This window comes from Arachis hypogaea, chromosome 18 (genome assembly GCF_003086295.3).
Source record: "Arachis hypogaea cultivar Tifrunner chromosome 18, arahy.Tifrunner.gnm2.J5K5, whole genome shotgun sequence".
NCBI classification, from domain to species: domain Eukaryota; kingdom Viridiplantae; phylum Streptophyta; class Magnoliopsida; order Fabales; family Fabaceae; genus Arachis; species Arachis hypogaea.
The window spans coordinates 130,623,325-130,642,806 of NC_092053.1; the positions used below are offsets into that span (position 1 = coordinate 130,623,325).

The window sequence follows — 19,482 nt, forward strand, 5'->3', positions numbered from 1 at the left end:
CTAAACCAATTTTAATTACACGTCTATTCTAAATATTTTTATATAAATTAAATCCGTTTAAATTTGATTTAGCATATTAAGTATTAAATCAATTTACTAACTAGTAATACATAGGGTTAAGTATTGTTTTCGTCCCTAACGTCTTGAGTCAAAATCAAAATCGTCTCCGACTTTTTTTCGTTATTAAAATCATCCTCAACGTTCAAAAACGCTTTAAAATCATTTTTTCTCGAATTTTTGGACCAAAATACCCTCATCATCATAAAAAAAAAAAAGAAAACACGGGAGGGGGCAGGGGAGAGGAGAGAAGGGAAAAGGGGAAGGGCGAGGGGGCAGGGGAGAAGGGAAAAGGGAGAGGGGAAGGGGGAAGGGGGAAGGGAAGGGGGAGAGGGGACGGCACCGGCGAAGGGGAAAAGGGGAAAGGACGCGGGGTGGGGTGGGGGGAAGGGGTGTGGAGGAGGAGGAGGGGGAAGGGGAAAGGGGGGAGGGGCCTCGCCGTTGGGGATCGCGAGGGAGAGAGGAGACGCGAGCCATTGCCGCCGCCTCGCCGCCTCGCCGCCTTGCCGCCTCATCGCCTTATCTGCATTGCTTTCTGCTTCTGCATCTTGCTTCTGCTTTTTTGCTTTCCTGCTTTTTTGTTTCAGCTTTCTAGCTTTCTGTTTCTTCTTCTTGGTTTGGTGTTGTTGCTATTGTTTGGTTTTTTGGTGTTGGTGGTGGTGTTTGTGTTGGTGTTGGTGTTGGTAGTGGTGCTGCTGGTGGTAGTTGTGGTGGTAATGTTGGTGACAGTGGAGGTGGTGGGGTGAGGAAGGTGAAGAGGAGAATGATGATGATGAGGGTATTTTGGTTAAAAAATTCGGAAAATGATGATTTTAAAGCGTTTTTGAACGTTGAAGATGATTTTAATAACGAAAAATGGTCGGAGACGATTTTGATTTTGACCCAAGATGTTAGGGACGAAAACAATACTTAATCCTAATACATACTAGTGTACATCATATACATAGAATAATAAATAGTTGGGAGCACCGAACACGGACAATAATCATCTAAGTACATATTATAATGTGATAAAAATAGTTGAACAATGTGATAAAAACTACAATGATAAAAATTGTAGCATGCTACATGATTTAGTAGGATATATAAGTAATAAATTGTTATATTTTGCAATGAAAGCAACTGAAATATTGAGTCAAATAAAGACAAAGAGTCCAACTAAAACAAAGAATAAAATTAAAATAACGAGTGCAATTAAAAAAACAAATTCAACTAAAATGAGTACAAAATTTGCATGACCAACGCTATAGCATTTGTATGAAGTTGAGGAGAGAATACGCATCTTATTTTACTCGTTTAGAGTTTAGGCTATTGTGCAGCCTGTGTCAAAATTTTATCGTGAATTATTTCATTGTAGTTGTCATTATTTTTTAAAAATATATTAATTTATTGTTAGATTTAAAGTGGGATAATATGATGTTAAATTTAGGGTGATTTTGGCCAATTGATTCACATTTACAGTAAAGAAAGTATGGAGAGTCAATAGAATACTTGTAATTTAGGGAATATTAGATATATAACTATTAGTGTTACTTTTTTTCATCAGCGTAAGCCTTTGGGATGAGTGGTATTATGACATGATATTAGAGTTCTAGATCCGAAAAGTTAAGAGTTTGATCCTTGGTGAACCCCAAAACCAGCTTAAGCTTTTGAGATAAGTGGTTTTATGACATGAGATGTTTATTATCCTTAATACCCGGATGGTTATTCTGAATATTATAGGTGATGTTTATTTTATAATGGGTGATGTTCATTTTGTAACTCATATAACTCATTGTACATATTGTACAAATAAATCATTGGCTCTCTAACAAAACTCAGTAAAAAAAAGTAAAGATACGAATAAAATTTCAAAACTTATTGGTGAATCATTTTATATTCATAAAAAATTGATTATTTTATTATAGCAAAGTTTGATTACTCAATTATAAAAAAATTAATTATTATGTTGTGAAAATTATTATTTTGGAGGTTAAATTACATGTGTAATGCATACAAGTATTTATAAATATATGATGATTAACTCTTAATATTTATAAAAATATTATAATAGAATAAAAACAAATCACTAAATCAGTGATAATATATTTGTGTGTATTTATACCTATGAATTTAAATATTTTTTCAGTTAAATAATAAACATCATCAATCTTGCATTGGACGAATAATTAAATTTGTCTATATTATTATAATAAAAAAATTATTCATAATGCAATAAATATAAATAAAGGATAAACTTTCTGGTTGAATATGCAAACAAGATATATATAAGTTGGCCATGATATATATATGACTATTGAGGAATGGATTACAAAAGATGAAAGTGACTAAGAGATTGAAAAACTTGTTTCTAAAGTCGTTTATATTGTTGCCAGATAACAGAAAACACTTTTAAAGAACTAGTAGTATCCAATCCATAGATGTAGAAGGAGATAATTTATCATTATTGTTAAGCTTAGCAGTAATATTTTTGGACTTACTTCTATATTGTTTCTTTGAATTTTTTATTCGAAACCAGTTGCGTATTCTATTCTTAATAGATTTGTCTTGATCACGGTTGAAATTTTTCATAGGATTGTATACTGCAAGATACTTTTGCTTATAAAAGTGGTAACCGCCATCCCCATAAGTGACCTTCGATATAGCTAGAGCCTCAAGTTCGCTCGGAAGAGCATAGAAAGGATCAACCCATCTTTTGTTCCGACCACCGCGCTCTTTCTTTGAATCCACGTTAATTAAGTTCTTTAAGAATGCTGCCATTAACTTCACCTCTTTACAAGACTTCTTGTAATCATCTTCTCTCTGCATGGCTTTTTTGTCTTTCTCTAAGTTCTTGTTGCAAATTTCGTTCATGGATGTTGGATCACACAGCATCTTTCTTCTTTCTAGTCAATTCAAAGTTTTACTTCTTTTTTTTTTTCACTACTAGTCAATTCAACCGTGGGTTCTTTTGATTTTCACTACTCTATATATAGAGTAATGGCTCAGAATTTTTAATAGAATAAAACACATTTAATAATCTTTTATCTTATTTTAAAATTAAATTTTAATTTATTAGATAGCACGACTTGTATTCTTTTATTTTATTTAAATCTAATTAAATATTATCTATATTTATATATAGATATAGATAAATCTCATTCAAATTTTATTTTAAAATACTTAAAGATAGATTTGTATTATAGAACAATAAAAATACTTATTGAATTAAGATTTAAAACAGTTTTGAATATGGATAGATTTTGGAAGGTACAAACTTTACTTGATTTGAGATATTAATGATATATATCTACCGTTTATTTATTAATAATATATCTTAAAAATTTGAACATTATAATGTTTTCTACTTTTCTTCTCTTAAGATAAATAACTGTGTCAAAGAACAATATAAAATAAGAGATAATTTACACGAATAAATAATTTAAAATTAAAAATTATATAAATATCTTAAATTAATTCTTGTTATACCTCTATCTTAAATATTTTTATGTAAATTAAATAAAATTGATTTAAGATATCTGTATAATTTTTAATCCCAAATTATTTATTTATATAAATGATCCTGACTTTAATTACAAAACTAATATCAATTAATTTTTTAAATTATAAATCACAAATTTTAACTATAAATCCTATATCTTAACTATAAAAAAATTAACTAATAATTTTTTAATAAAAAATTAACTAACATTAAAACTAATTAAAAATTAATAAGTTTCTATACTTATTCTGCAACACCAGATCCCACACACCCCAGTAGAGTGGCATCTTCTCCCTCTAACAGTTGAAATCAAAACCCTGTTTTTGGTTTCAGCTGACAAAAACAAAGCTTTCTAGATTCACGATGCAACCCAAATCGCCTTTGCTGCTGCTTCTTCTCTCTCTTCAATTATTCATCTGCTTCGCATTTGCTCAATCTACCACCGGGTATCAATTCTCATTTTTTCCCCTTAACCCTAATTTTCCGATTGTTCTCTCCGATTTAGAATTATGTTATGTGGATCGATTTTAATCCTAATTTTTTTTCCAGGTCCGCCGAAGGTTACACCATTTATGGTCGAGTGAAGATCCCCAGCAGTATGTTTTGTTTTTCCTTTTTGTCACTCTGATTTTTATTTTCTTACTTTTTAGTTAATTCAAAATCTAATTGTTGGATGGTAACTGATGCGAATAACAATTGCATTCGAATTGGCAGATTTTTTAATTTTGTTCAATAAACTTTAGATGAACTAAAGTTTTCAACTTTAATATGTAGATGCACTAAAGCACTTTAATATGTGAGATTGACTTTGAATTGTTGATGGGATTGGTAATGGTGCTTGGGGTCATATGTCAGTTCAAGCTGTTCATATTGTTTTGGAGTTCACACCAGAATCAAGTTTGATTTAGTCATTCAGAATTCATCTAATTTGAAGCTTCGGTTGGTTTATAGTATCAATTTTAATTTGAAATATTTAGGAAGATGGCTGTCAGAGCCTGTTAGCATCTCCGGTGTTATTTCATTTACTTAGATGTATCTGATAATGTTAATTGAGTGGAATTCAGCAAGGTTTTGCTAGAGTTAATGGCTTGCTGTTATTAGATTAGCATCGGTTTAATAGATTTTGAAAGCTGTTTCTTTGACGAGTGAGAGTTCATTGTAGTTACTAAGAGGTTGAAATGCCAAGACTTCATTGTGGCTTATTTATAATCCTTTGTGTGCATCCATTCCTTGCATCCATTTCTTGTTAATGGTGTGCATAAATTTGTTTGCAGATTTAGGAACAAAAGACTATATAATTCCCGGAAAAGTGTCGAATGTCAAAGTCATACTCAATGGTGGTCAGAGAGTTACTTTTTTGAGGCCTGATGGATATTTCTCATTGTATCCTTTAATTTACATCTTCATTTTAAACTCATTTCAATTTGCATGATAACTGCTATTGCAATACTTCATGTTATGTTTAATTTGATCTCTCTTTGCTGTCCTGATATTGCTTTCGCAAGGTTATAGTTAATGATAGTATTTCGTTGTTGAGCAACAAACTAGTTCCTTAACATGTTTGCTTTAAGCCACAACGTCCCTGCAGGGACTCATCTAATTGAAGTGGCTGCAATGGGCTATTTCTTCTCGCCGGTGGATACTCAATCTGAAAATTTCATGTTAAATTTTTTTCCCACATTTTATTCTAGATATGCTTAGTTATCAATAATTGTTGTTTATTTGTAAAGGTACGAGTTGATGTCAGCGCCAGAAACCCCGGCAAAATACAGGCAGCATTGACGGAAAGTAGGAGGGGGCTCACTGAGTTTGTATTAGAGCCATTGAAGGAGGAACAATATTATGAGGTTGTTTAAGTCTACAAACTATTTAGACATGTTCCCATCTTTCCTTCTTCATTCCTTTCAAATAGTCATATGAATGTCTTCGTATTGTTATCTTGTTTTGTTACAGATTAGGGAACCATTCTCTATTATGTCCATTGTGAAAAGTCCAATGGGTCTGATGGTGGGATTTATGCTCATTGTTGTCTTCCTCATGCCCAAATTAATGGAGAACATGGGTATGCCTCTTAAGTTTTTCTCTGAACTTTTTTCATTTCTGTGGTGGTTTATCTTTTTTGCATTTCCTTGGTTTATCTTTTTTTTCGAATTATCGTTGTTTATCTCTGCCAAATGGTAGTTGTTTCTCAGTGTATAGACTATAAAGCAGCATATTAGTATATTACGCCACACTTTGCATAATTTATGCTGATGGCTCCATTATGTTGTGATGGGAACAGATCCAGAAGAAATGAGACGTGCACAAGAAGAAATGAGAAATCAAGGAGTTCCATCTTTGGCAAGCATGTTACCTGGTGCTGCAAGAAGCAATTAGGTGTATCAGCAATAAGGAACAAGTGAGCAAGGTGATTGAACTGAACAGGAGCTCAAGATTTGTGGCATACTATGATTGCCAAAGTTTGTTATGGATGCTAAGAAAAATATCTTTGGTATTTATATTCTGGAATAGTTGAATTTGGAAAAATTCCTGATAAGATGTTAGAATGTTTGATTTAATTTAAACACTCAGTGTAGGACATCAATTATAATGCTCACCTTACAAACATGCACTCATATGGATAGGAACTTTTTGGTTTGAAAGTAGAAACTTGTATAATATTCTTCTAGTCATTCTTTTGCACGAGAAAAGAATTGAATTGTGATCTCTTTTTGCTGCATAGTGGATGAGTGGAGTTAGTTGTCTTGCTCTTCAAGCTTAGCACCTTATTGGCTTATTGATTACTATAGGTAGGAGAAACAAATTCTACTAAGTTCAGTTTTGTTAAAACTTTGGACCACATAACATGATGACACTCGAGCATTTTTGCTATGCAAAGCATGATGTTAAATTGTTAATGTTATACATACTCGCATGTTATCGAGTTCTAGATTGGTATGCTTTGCCCTTAAATTTCGGAATTTGGAGTGTTCTTAAACTTCTGGTGCTTCATACTTAGTATTTAGGCTAAATTATTAAAATGATACTGGAAAACTTGTTTATATAATTGAGAAAAATAATTTTAAAAAATTTAAATGGGATAAAAATAACAATATATATATATATATATATATATATATATATATATTTAATAAGTAGTAAATAATTTTGTATTTGGAAAACATCTTGGCATTTGATTCAAATTTTTGTGGAAATGTTTAATAACTATTTAAAAGGTCTATGTAAAAAATCAAAACAAAAATTGAAACAAATTTTTAGATCTATTTTACTATTTTTTAAAAAAGGTTTTTCATTCACAACAAAGAGGGAAAAAACTGAAAAAGTTATTTGATGTAAAATCGTCAAATTTTAGAGTTGAGTTATGTATTTCTATTTTTAAAAAATGATTCAACAATTCTATTTTTTGATAGAATTTTAAAGTTAGGAATTGATATTTTCCCAAAAAGCTTTTTATTTAAATTTTTTGAAAAAAATTGAGAACTAACTTTTAAAAAATTTAATTATTTTATCAAATCTATTTAAATATCTTTAAATAAAAACCTAAAATATTTTTTTGCTGTAAAAAAGAAAAACTGAAACAAAGGATAATGTGTTAATCCGAAAAGGAGTATGCCATTCACTGATTTAACCATTACTCTTAAGTGGACTCAGAACTAGAATTTCAGTTTATCACTTATCAGTTTTCAGTTCACACTTTCTCTGATGAATAAACCGAGTGAACTCGCTGACTCAGTGTTTCTCAATCCTCATTAATCATTGCGTGAAGTGAACTTGTGAGGGCCAAAAAAATGGGAACACTATCTCTTCTCAAATTCTACAAACCCTTCTTCTTCTTCTCTTCGATTCCACACTCCACTCGACCCATTCTCTTCCGCAGCATTAACAACAAGAAGCAGCTTCCTTCCTCTTCTTCTTTCTCCTGCTTCAGCAGCTCTGTGGGACAATCTCAGCCGTTGACGGCGAACAGCACTTTCGCATCCAAATCGGAGGGCCAGAATCTGAAGGGTCCATCTCCCGAGGTGTGGCTGCACAACACGATGAGCAAGAAGAGAGAGCTTTTGAGACCGAAAGTGGAATCCAAGGTTGGAATGTACGTATGCGGTGTAACCGCTTATGATCTCAGCCATATTGGCCATGCTCGCGTCTACGTCAACTTCGACCTTCTTTTCAGGTTCTTCTCTCTTTCTTTCTCTCAATCACTAAATCCCTAACATGATAATCCTTGTTTTGATAGTAATTGGTTTGAATTTGTGTGGTTGGTTTTGCAATTAGGCAGGTACCTTAAGCATTTGGGATACGAAGTGTCTTATGTTCGCAATTTCACTGACGTAGATGACAAGGTGAGAGAAACTAGTTCCTTTTTCTCTTTTATTTGAATTGCCATAGTTGGTTGTATAAAATTTGGTATATATAATAGTTTTCTTTGATTCTGTTTAGATACTGAGAAAGGAACACAGACAGCAGATAAGAAAAACTCGTTTGGTTGTGTTTGCTATTCTACACAATTTTATCCAATTCTTTTGATTTCTTTTCTTACTTGTGTTTGCTTCTAAAAATGCTGTCTTTTATTCCCCAAACAAACAGATGCTTAGTAAATATTAAATATTAAATTTCAGATTATGACTCTACTCCTGTTTTTAATTTTAACTACCTCACTATGACTGTGCTTTGAGTACTTAGATTTATCACTTGTTGGAAACAACATTAATAATAGCAAAATCATTTAAGTAAGAAAATTATTTTCAAGATTCTGTTTTTTGAACTAGGCATTTGGTGTCACTTTGCGATAAGTAGAGGAGAGAAATGAGGTTCTGATGGAATATGTGATGTAAGTTCTGTCTGTGTGAACAGCTTTATTCTTTCTGCAATCATTTTATGTTTAAGATTCTAATTTATGATTAGGTTCGATGACCTTGCTTGTCTGTAATGTTGGCCATTCAAGTAGTATTCTGTTTTTATCATTTAGACCTTAAGAAATAGTAGTGATTGGATTTTGATTATATTCTTTTGTTATGCAAAGTACCCACTGCTTTTAATTGGTATGACAGGATCTGAGTCTGGAATTTTCAAATTCTGTAGATCATTGCTAGAGCAAATGAATTAGGCGAAGATCCAATCAGTTTAAGTCAACGCTACTGTGAAGAGTTCTGCCAAGACATGATAACGCTTAATTGTCTGACTCCTTCTGTGGAACCAAAAGTCTCAGAGCACATGCCCCAAATCATTGATATGATTGAGAAGGTATCGTTGCTTTCCATTTTTCTCTGTCATTCAAATGAAACATGGGAAGATTGTCAAATTCTGGGCTATTGTTTCATGTTGTGTTTATGAAAAGGCTTATATTGATAGGCTATTTGTATATGAAATGCTTCTAAGGCTATTTGTATATGAAATGCTTCTCTTTGTAGTATATTAATACCAGTTTCTTGTTTCTTAGTCTGTTTAAGAAATATGAAATATGATGCTGTCAGTTGTTCGAAAATTGTTGATCAGTTAATATGCTTGTGGACAGATACTTAATAATGGTTATGCCTACATTGTTGATGGGGATGTTTACTATAGTGTAGAAAAGTTTCCTGAATATGGAAAATTATCTGGTCGAGATCTAGAAGACAATCGAGCTGGTGAGAGGGTAGCCGTTGATTCAAGGAAGAAACATCCTGCTGATTTTGCTCTCTGGAAGGTATATATTGGTGACAAATAATAATAATAATGCTGATTGATTAAATAGTTTTCATCATTATTTATCGAAATCTGATGGATCTATACCTTGAAACTTTTTTATTGTGGATATTCAATACCATTCTGCAGTCTGCAAAGTCAGGAGAGCCATTTTGGGAGAGTCCCTGGGGTCCTGGAAGACCTGGTTGGCACATTGAATGTAGTGCTATGAGTGCAACTTATCTTGGTTACTCTTTTGACATCCATGGTGGAGGGGTTGACCTTGTGTTTCCCCACCATGAAAATGAAATAGCTCAGAGTTGTGCTGCATGTAATAAAAGCGATATAAGCCTATGGGTACACAATGGATTTGTCACTGTTGACTCTGAGAAGATGTCTAAATCTCTGGGAAACTTTTTCACAATACGGCAGGTGACACCTTACTATGGTTCATACTGAACCTGCTTAAGTATGATGTAATCTTTAAACAGACTAACGTCTAATATCTTTTACCAAGGACTTACCATTTTCTAGTACCAAATTACCAGTCTAATGTTTAAACCCTTATATACCATAAACATTCTTGGTTATCAGGTTGTAGACATTTATCATCCTCTGGCTTTGAGATATTTTTTGATGGGTGCGCATTATCGATCTCCAATTAACTACTCTATCATACAGCTTGAAAGTGCTTCAGACCGTATTTTTTATATATACGAGGTACCACTTTCTTAGGCTAAAAATTACCTCTTCTCTCCACTCAGTGTCTAAATTTGTGAATCCGCGTATCTTGCATGGTTCATCTTCTATGCATTTGCCTCTGAAGGATCTTAATTGGGCTTGCTTCTTTTATTGTTTCATTGTATTTGTTGTGTTGCTATCTTGAAACGTCGATGTATTTGCAGACATTGCATGAATGTGAAAGCTTTCTGAATCAACATGATCAGACAGTTAGGAAGGATTCCATCCCACCAGATACTGCAAACATTATTGATAACTTCCATAATGTTTTTGTAACCTCAATGTCTGATGATCTACACACCCCGGTTGTATTGTCTGGACTGGCTGATCCATTAAAATCAATCAATGATTTGCTGCATACTCGTCAGGTATGGTATTTTCTTGCGTGTGTCTTAGAAATTATGATTATTTATTTATTTATTTATTTTTTGCTGCAATAGATGTCTTTTTTAAATGTTTGATGTATTGAACTTCATCTTTGGTTATTATATAATAATGCATCTGGATTCAATCTGATTTATATTTTAATTTTGGAACTCGTTATATAATCACAATGACCTAATCCTAGAAAAAGGTTGAAAAGGGCTTTATGTTGACCTCTTACTGGTTTTGATGCAAATATTCTGAAGTGGTTGTCTCAGGTCTTTTGTTAGAGAAAATCAGTGCTAAAGAATGCCACTTTATTAAAGCTTGTGGATGATTTCATATGAATGCTTATGAAAATAAATACTACAAGATATCACATAAATGCTGCTTATGATTATCCATTTTCATAATCCTTGGTGCAGGGTAAAAAACGACAGTTCCGAATAGAATCACTTGCAGCTTTGGAGAAGAGCATCAGGAATGTCCTGACTATTTTAGGACTTTTGCCTACAAGTTATTCTAAGGTATGAATGCACTTGAAGTGGTTGGTTTCTGTCATTGTCGTCTAATAATGTTTTACATTTGAGATATCATGCCTGACCATGTTTTGTTGGGGGTACGAATCCTTAGTTTATGTGTATTTAAATTTTCTCCACATCTTAGTTCGCTCAGTCATTTTTCACCCTCCCAATTTCCATAAATTCCCATATCTGCATCAGAATCTAATGGTGAACAAGAACTAGCAATTCAAATAACATTTCCCTCTCCATATCAAATGGTGAACGTACTGGTGCTGAAGGGTGGAGTTTGTGTTTCTGAGTTACAACTTGTATCAATATCTACAGGTTCTGCAGCAGCTTAGAGAAAAAGCTTTGAAACGTGCGAACTTGACAGAAGATGAAATCTTGCAGAAAATCGAAGAACGGGCCGCTGCCAGAATACAAAAGGAGTACGCCAAATCGGACGCAATAAGAAAGGATTTGGCTGTTGTTGGGATTACTCTCATGGACAGTCCTAATGGCACAACTTGGAGGCCTACCATTCCTCTTCATCTACAAGAGCAACAAAACAATGCACCATAAGGAACTGGTGTGGTGTCAAAAAAGGATATGCTTACATCTCCAAAGACAAGAAAATGGAGAGCAAGATTTTGGTGTATTGAATTATTTAGGACCAGTGTTTTACTGTTAATACTGTTCATTATGGGTACAAGCGACCTTTCATTCTTTGCTTGAATTTTTTGTAAGGCATTACAAATGTGAATTACAAATTGGTTACTTTTATGTCACCATATTGATGAAGTTTTGTTTTGGACCAAATTGGTGATGACGAACTTTTTAAGGATAAACTTCTTTCAACTTAAAAACAATTTAATTAATTTTGGTTTGTTCCAATTTATTTTGTCCATAATTTCAAACAACTTAATACGTTTGACTTCCAACAATCATAATCTATCGTATGGATTTCTAAATCTAATACAATCCAATATTCCAACAATAAAAAATTATAAAATATTTAGTTAATATTATAAATGTTGAAAGGAGGTAGATGAAGTGTAAATCATAAATCCCAAAATATGTATAATTACAACGTTTAAGTTCTTTACAAGTATGTATAATTACAGCATTAATCACTTTTGATCTTTCTAAAGACATTTAGAATCGCTTAAAAACATATAGTCGATTAACAATTCAAATACACATTAATTGGTGACTCCACTGTTATTGACTACATTCAAATGGATTTGAGATTGAACATGTCATTCTTATTTTACCTGATTTTTCAGTCCAAGGCTTGAAATAAAAAAAAAATATTCTCTATTCAACAAAAAAAAAATTGCCATGTTTTTTCCTCCAAAAGACCTCTTTTCTTTGGTTTTTATTATGTGATCGAATATTTATAGTGGGAAAAGGATCGACATAACACGAAACATGGTAGACACATAAATTTTAAATTCTTATAAGACACGGGAACACATTATATATAAAATATAAAATACTTTTAAATAAATTGTGATGATATTTTAATATTTTATTGATATTAAAATATAAATAAATTTTTAACTATTTTAACGTTTTTTAATTATATAAAGCATTTAAAATATGCCAATGAGTTATACCTCAAATGACATAGTCTCTTTATACTTATTTAAGAAATTGCAGGACATCATTAAATTGATAAAAAAATATCTTTTTTAATAACTTTTATTTTATTTTTTAATGTATTTGGTAAATTTTTAATAATAAAAATAAAAATACTAAAAAAATAAAAAATAATTTTTTTGAAAAATTATAATTTATATTTTTTTTATTTTTTTAAAAAAATATTTTTATGTAATAAATAAATAAATAATATTTTTATTTAATTATATCCAAACATAATTAATAAATAAAAATTCTCTTTGTATGAAAAATTTAAATATAAAATTATTTTTATTTTTTTATAAAATCTTTTAAAAAAATAAGATAACTAAAAAACAATCTTTTCTTAATAATTTATCCAAACAAGCGCATATATACTTCAGCTCAGCTTCTTGAAAGACGTAAACCATAATTGTGTTATGACTACGAGAAAGAAACGCCTTGAATATGAAGATAGTCTTCCAGTAGATCTGATCAGCGAAATCTTGCTGAGGGTTCCAGTGAGGCTTCTCCTACAACTGAGGATCATATGCCGTTCATGGAACTCTCTAATCTCCAGCCCTGAATTCGCCATGCTCCACCTTCAACGCTCAACCCTAACTCAGCTGCCGCCGCCATTGCTATGTTGGAAGGAATGGATACTGACGGACGACATCATGCATTGCTCTTCATCACAATCTCTTATTCTTTATCGCCGGCATCAGCCAACGACATTCGTGTCGTATCCAGCTGACGGGAAATTCATCAGGGGATCTTGCAACGGATTGCTCTGCCTGACTGAAGGTTTTTTTCCCTTTGAAACTCTGACTTTGTTAAATCCCATTACCCGTTCGGTATCCCCATCCATTCCATTCGAGTGCTCCGAGGAGTGCGGAGAACGTGTTTTTTGTGGCTTTGGCTATGATACCCTACATGACCAGTACAAGTTCGTTATGGGTTGTTGTTACTCATCTCTTATAACTGATTCCCAAGTGAGATCTGGAGCTATAGTTTTCACTTTTGGTGCAAATCCTTGTTGGAAAACTGTTGATCATCCCGTATTTCCGTACGGTCTAGTTAGCTCAGCAGATGGAATATTTGTGAGCGGCACTCTGAATTGGATTGTGTATGATCCTACTATTACTAGTGCTATAGATAATGATGAATTTGAGTGGTTCGTTCTTACCTTCGATCTGGAAACGGAGTCGTTTGGTCGAATGTGTCTGCCTATTATTGGAAGGCGCTCTCACTGCACCCAAGCGCCTCAATTGCAAGTCCACAATAACTGTCTTTCTTATTGTTTTCACACTCCGGATACGCCAATTATTTACAGTGTCTGGATAATGAAGGAGTATGGAGCTGAAGAGTCTTGGACTAAATTGTTCGCAATCCCAATCCCAGCATTCGATGTTGGAATCTTCCCAGATGTTTTGATAGCACCCTTGTATATGTATATCCCAGAAGATCATAATCTTTTAGCGCTAAATGGATCGGATGGCAGATTGTTTGTGGACAATTTACGTCAAAACCAACTAGTTTATCATGTGCCTGACGGGTATTATTGGACATCTTCATTCCTTTGCCATGAGAGCTTGGTCTCGCCGTCACATTATTGTAGTCTTAGAACTATTGATCAGAGCAATATTACATGATGAATAAAATAAAACAATTCCGCTATGTTACCAACAATGTCAACAAGATTCTACCAATTTCTGCCAACTTTTATTTATAAGTTATGTTTAATGAAAATATCTTTATAAATGTGTCTAATAAAAGTGTCTTTTTTATGACTGTATTTAATGAAAGTATCTTTATAGATATATCTCCTGGATGTATCTTTTTATATATGTGTTTAAAATATAATAATTAATTATTATTGGTAACAAATTGACAAATAGTATATTAATACTCTATACTTTTGCTAAAATTTATTATTTTTAGGGTATGTTTAAATGAATTTTTAAGGGCTTTTTTTATTTTTTTATAAAATAAAATTAATTTTATGTTTGAATATTTTTTATTTATTAAGTGAAAAATATATTTTAAAATTTTTTTTAAAAAAATATAAATTATAGTTTTCAAATAATATTTTTTATTTTACTAGTATATCTATTTTTATTATTAAAAATTTGTTAAATATATTAAAAAATAAAAAAATTCTATCAACTTAATAGTACTTAAATGAACACTTAGTCAATATTTAGTTATAATCATATTAGATGTATACTAAAATTAAGTACTAATATAAAATGTATATTGTAATATAAGATACATATTAAAAGAGTTAAATAATACATATATTTATATATGAATACATAATAACTAATTGTAGTAGTTGATTTTAGTATACAAATAATATTTTTGATTTAATTAATATTTAAAATACTAAATATACCTTCTAAATCAATAGGTAGATCATAAGGGTGTCTTATAGACCGTTGCAGTTGACAGAGCACATTTAGGAGTGTAATAGTGATGAGAAAGTCTAAGAAGGGCCCGAATTCTTTTTCGTGTGTGAGAGAAGAGTGTATCTCAAAATGGTGTGAGAAGAGAGGTGCTTTACCTTACTATGATTAAGATAAATTGGTGTCTCTGATTTGTTTTATTTTTCAAACAAACAATCACAAATCAGACGGTCTGATTTGTGTTTTCGAAAATAAAAAATTTTTAAAGTTGAAATCTGATAGTTCGATTTTTATTTTTAAAAATAAAAAAAAATAAAAAATATAACTCGAACTCTCTGATTTGTAGTTTATTTTTTTCTTCAAAGTTTATTTTTTTTTAAACAAATCGGACCCTCCGATTTAAACAAATACCAATAAAAAAAACACTATATAAAAAAAAATACCTAATCTTCCAATAATAATATATTATATATATATTTAATCAATATAAAAAAAATTAGCCCCAATAAGAAACACCCTTGTACTGAAAGGAAAAATAAGCATACATATTTAAGATTAAGAATGGGATTTTTACAGTAACTACTAATTGAAATAGAAGGGCAGAAAGCCAAGGTTAACAAACTCTAAAGGTGACTCATAACTCATGATTAGTTTAAGTCTCATAACAACTCTAGATATTTTAAGTCTCCAAATCATGTTTATAAAAAACGCGAACAAACGAGGATGAAGACGAAACACCGCAAAAAAATAGGTATTTATATTAAAGCGTATTAGTGGAGACTGGAGAGTTAAAGTATATCTAATATGCTCTCTCTCATTAATGAAATTAATTTTAAGTATGTCTAAGTCGTTTTCTTTAATAAAACAAATTTTTGTTAAGTTTAGACTAATTTAATAAAATTTTAAGCAGACATAGTTTTATTAATAGAATTAATTTTTGTTGAATTTAAACTAATTTAATAGAATTTTATTGTTAAAAAAATTTGAATATGTAGGAATGCTGAATCTAAATATAAGAGAGAAATTATTAGTTTAGCTGCTCATAAGTTTGGCTTTAGGGAAGGGATGCACCCTCTCCAACACCGGAATGTATCCCAATACATACAATTCTTTGAGTTAACTATGCCATGGCGGAACCTAAAACCATTAATCCATATTAGAATTTGAAGGAAATAGCAGCAATTCATGCAAATTGCCTCTACCTAACCTTCTCAGTCAAATTATTATTTTTTTCTATAATTCATTCCCTTTTTAGTTGAGACTTTCTTAGTTCGCTTCACTAACGGGCCATCAAAGAGCCCAGAGCCCAGAGAACCATATATATATATGCACGCAAAATTAGTTTCTCGAAGAAACAGAAACCCTATGTCCACTGATGAGAATGGGAAACAGACACCCTAATTCTCCAATGATGAGAATGAAACGTCATGAGTACGAAGATGAACTTCCAGAAGAGGTGATCAGGGAAATCTTGTTGAGGCTTTCAGTGAGGGTCCTCCTACGACTGAGGAGCGTGTGCCGTTCATGGAACTCCCTAATCTGCAGCCATGAATTCGCCATGATCCACGTTCAACACTCAACCCTAACTCAGCGGCCGCCATTGCTGTGTTGGGAGGAGGGATCAGGACGGAAAGATGACATCATGCATTGCTCTTCACAATCTCTTATTCTTTATCGCCAGCAGACAACATTCGTGTCGTATCCAGCTCCCGGAAAATTCATCAGGGGATCTTGCAACGGATTGCTCTGTCTGTCTCAAGGTTTTCCCTATAAAACTCTTACTCTTTTCAATCCCAGTATCCGTTCGGTATCCCCATCCGTTCCATTCGGGTGCTCCCACGAGTGCGGAAATTTTGTTTATGGTGGCTTTGGCTATGATATTCTACATGACCAGTACAAGTTTGTTATGGGTTGTGGTGCCTCGTCTCTTATAACTGATTCCAAAGTGAGATCTGGAGCTGTAGTTTTCACTTTTGGTGCAAATCCTTGTTGGAAAACTGTTGATCATCCCGTGTTTCCGTATCACGTAGCTGACAACGGATATGGAATATTTGTGAGCGGCACTCTGAATTGGCTTGTGTATGATTCTACTAGTACTAGAAATTATAAAACTGAGTGGTTCGTTCTTACTTTCGACTTGAAAACAGAGTCGTTTGGTCGAATGTGTCTGCCTATTGTTTCAAGGTGCTCTGACTACACCCAAGTGCCTCAGTTGTCACTCCACAATAACTGTCTTTGTTATTCTGTTTACACAACGTGTACACTGTTTTGCACATTCTGGATAATGAAGGAGCATGGAGTTAAAGAGTCTTGGATTAAATGGTTGGCAATCCCATTTACTACTTTAATCTCACCATATGTTTCGGTAGCACCCCTGTATGTCTCAGAAGATCATAATCTTTTGGCACTGGATAAATCTAATGACAGTTTATTTGTGTATAATTTACGTCAAAACACACTACTTTATCTTTACGGCTATTTTCCTTATCGGATGTCTTTCTTCCTTTGCCATGAGAGCTTGGTCTCACCTTCACATTATTGTGGTCTTAAAACTATTGATTAGAATAATATTAGATGATGAACAAAATATATTATTTTTAATTAATATTTAATCTTTTAATATTTTTTTATAAATTAATGCAAAAGTCTATTCTAATATTCTCTTATATTAGTTATGGTTGAATTGTAATTTACTATTTTTGGAAATTTCTTTGATATTCTAATAATCTTGCTGGAATAACTAAACAAATAAATTGCAATATTCATTTTATGGTATATATATTTATACATAAAAAAGGTGAAAATTCAGGTACAGTTTCACCTGAAGTTATACTGAAAGCCGTTAAATGATTTGACTAATTTAATTAACGGCTCTCAGGTTAAATGATTTGACTAATTTAATTAACGGCTCTCAGGTATCAACTTCACGTGAAGTCGACTTCACCTAAGTTTTTATCCATAAAAAAAATGAATTAATCAACGGTCATATATTTAAATGATTTGGGTGAGCAACATTGATTAGTTTTTTTAGCAAGTATTAGTTATTTATTTTAAATTATTTTATTTATTTTAAATTTTAGATTTTAAATCATAAATTCTAAACTCTACTTTCTAAATTATATAATCTAAATTTTTTAAGTTGACTAATATTGACCAACTAAAAATTACTTTTTATATTTTTTTCTATATACATACACTCTTGAAATGAAGTATCATGAGAATTATATATATATCAAAAATGTTATTAGTACATTAAAATCAACCGCTAAAATCAGCCATTAATATATTTATGTATAAATACATGTGTAGTTTAATTTATTTTCAATGTATATTTATATTTTAACATATATTTAATGCTAGGTAGCCAAAAAATAATTACAATATAGAAATATCATGTAAAAATTTCCATTCTCTTGATAAGCAAGTGAGATACACTTCCTTATCACTTATCCTCCTTATCACCTATCATTTTGCTGCATATTTGGAGTCATTAATGAACTCCAAAATCAATTTCAGTTTTTCTCAAATCAAATCTCTAACATCTCTCAATCACATTATTATCCGTTAAATGCAATAATTCTCTGCAAAAATTATGAAAGTTAAATAATTAAAAAATTTTAACAACTTCTACTATACAACTTATATTTTACATATAGACTATTAAAAAATAAAAAATAAAATATAAAATATAAACAAAAATTTAAAAATATTTTTTTAAAAATAATTATTAACTCGTCATATTAAAATCAATAAATAATAAGCATACATATGAATATTAAAAAAATATTAAAATAATTAAAATCACGACCTACTAGTACACATATGAGATAATTTGAAGAATATAATAAGACGTATAGTTTAAAATTTGATAATATTAATTATAAAAATTTATTAATTATAGACATCATAAGTATGAGATTATGAATATTATGAGTATAAATTATGGATGTTATTAATATGAAATTATAGATGTTATGTGGATAAATTTATGGATGTTATGAGTAAATTTATCAATTGAATAAATTAATTTAAGAATTTGACATTTTTTTAAATTCAATTATGATAAAATTTAAAAATATTTGTGTTAACTTAATAGTTACTTATGCAATAACTAAAAAATGATGCGTGTATGGTTGTAATATCTAATAAACATGAATTTAATTTTTAGATGTTAGTTGTATGTAATTATGGATGTTATGTATACAAACGTATGAATGTTATGTGTATGAATATAGCAGTACAATATAATTATAAATACACATAAAAAAAAAAAATCGGTTTATTACCATACCTCATCAAAACTAGTTAAAAATAATTTCTTGTAAAATTTCTTGGCTTATACACTATTGTACTTACAATGGTGTTATTCTTGTAATTTTTGAATGAATATGATTGAATTATCATAAAGTATATATTAGGATAGGTTTCATGTTTCATATCTCCAATAATTGATGATAAATACCATAACGGACAAAGAATTAATTGCAATTATTTAATGTAATTGATATTATAATTACCGTTCTTAAATATAATTATTATTAATTTTTATTGTATTTTTATATATAAAAATCAAATTATGAAAAGGAATATTAAGTATTGATTATAATAATGCCTAATAACAAGGGATATGATTTTATAATTAATATCATTA

General features: G+C 31.1%; 4 protein-coding genes across 8 annotated transcripts; all 4 read left to right on the plus strand.

Annotated features, from left to right (window-relative positions):
* Positions 1-3,724: 3,724 nt before the first annotated feature.
* Positions 3,725-6,257, plus strand: LOC112772137 (ER membrane protein complex subunit 7 homolog). The gene is made up of 7 exons (XM_025817017.2): positions 3,725-3,984; positions 4,088-4,134; positions 4,813-4,921; positions 5,110-5,173; positions 5,269-5,385; positions 5,492-5,600; positions 5,820-6,257. Exons 1-7 carry the CDS (start codon positions 3,902-3,904, stop codon positions 5,912-5,914), a joined length of 624 nt encoding a protein of 207 aa, XP_025672802.1. The 5' UTR covers positions 3,725-3,901; the 3' UTR covers positions 5,915-6,257.
* An 892-nt stretch (positions 6,258-7,149) lies between these two features.
* Positions 7,150-11,625, plus strand: LOC112771563 (cysteine--tRNA ligase, chloroplastic/mitochondrial-like). 5 transcript variants are annotated; one of them, XM_072225719.1, is made up of 10 exons: positions 7,195-7,709; positions 7,815-7,878; positions 8,305-8,366; positions 8,587-8,779; positions 9,051-9,221; positions 9,350-9,631; positions 9,794-9,919; positions 10,105-10,308; positions 10,729-10,830; positions 11,152-11,625. In XM_072225719.1, exons 4-10 carry the CDS (start codon positions 8,696-8,698, stop codon positions 11,386-11,388), a joined length of 1,206 nt encoding a protein of 401 aa, XP_072081820.1. In that variant the 5' UTR covers positions 7,195-7,709; positions 7,815-7,878; positions 8,305-8,366; positions 8,587-8,695; the 3' UTR covers positions 11,389-11,625. The 5 variants fall into 5 exon arrangements, with proteins under 5 accessions (XP_025672129.1, XP_025672131.1, XP_025672130.1 ...); XM_025816344.3 differs by lacking the exon at positions 8,305-8,366 and having other exon boundaries at positions 7,150-7,709; positions 8,618-8,779; XM_025816346.3 differs by lacking the exon at positions 8,305-8,366 and having other exon boundaries at positions 7,158-7,709.
* A 1,241-nt stretch (positions 11,626-12,866) lies between these two features.
* On the plus strand, positions 12,867-14,078 carry LOC112770568 (F-box/kelch-repeat protein At3g23880-like). Its single transcript, XM_025814907.1, has one exon. The coding sequence runs from the start codon at positions 12,867-12,869 to the stop codon at positions 14,076-14,078; it is 1,212 nt and encodes a 403-aa protein (XP_025670692.1).
* A 2,134-nt stretch (positions 14,079-16,212) lies between these two features.
* LOC112770569 (F-box/kelch-repeat protein At3g23880-like) lies at positions 16,213-17,394 on the plus strand. The gene has a single exon (XM_025814908.1). The coding sequence runs from the start codon at positions 16,213-16,215 to the stop codon at positions 17,392-17,394; it is 1,182 nt and encodes a 393-aa protein (XP_025670693.1).
* The last annotated feature ends 2,088 nt before the right edge of the window (positions 17,395-19,482 follow it).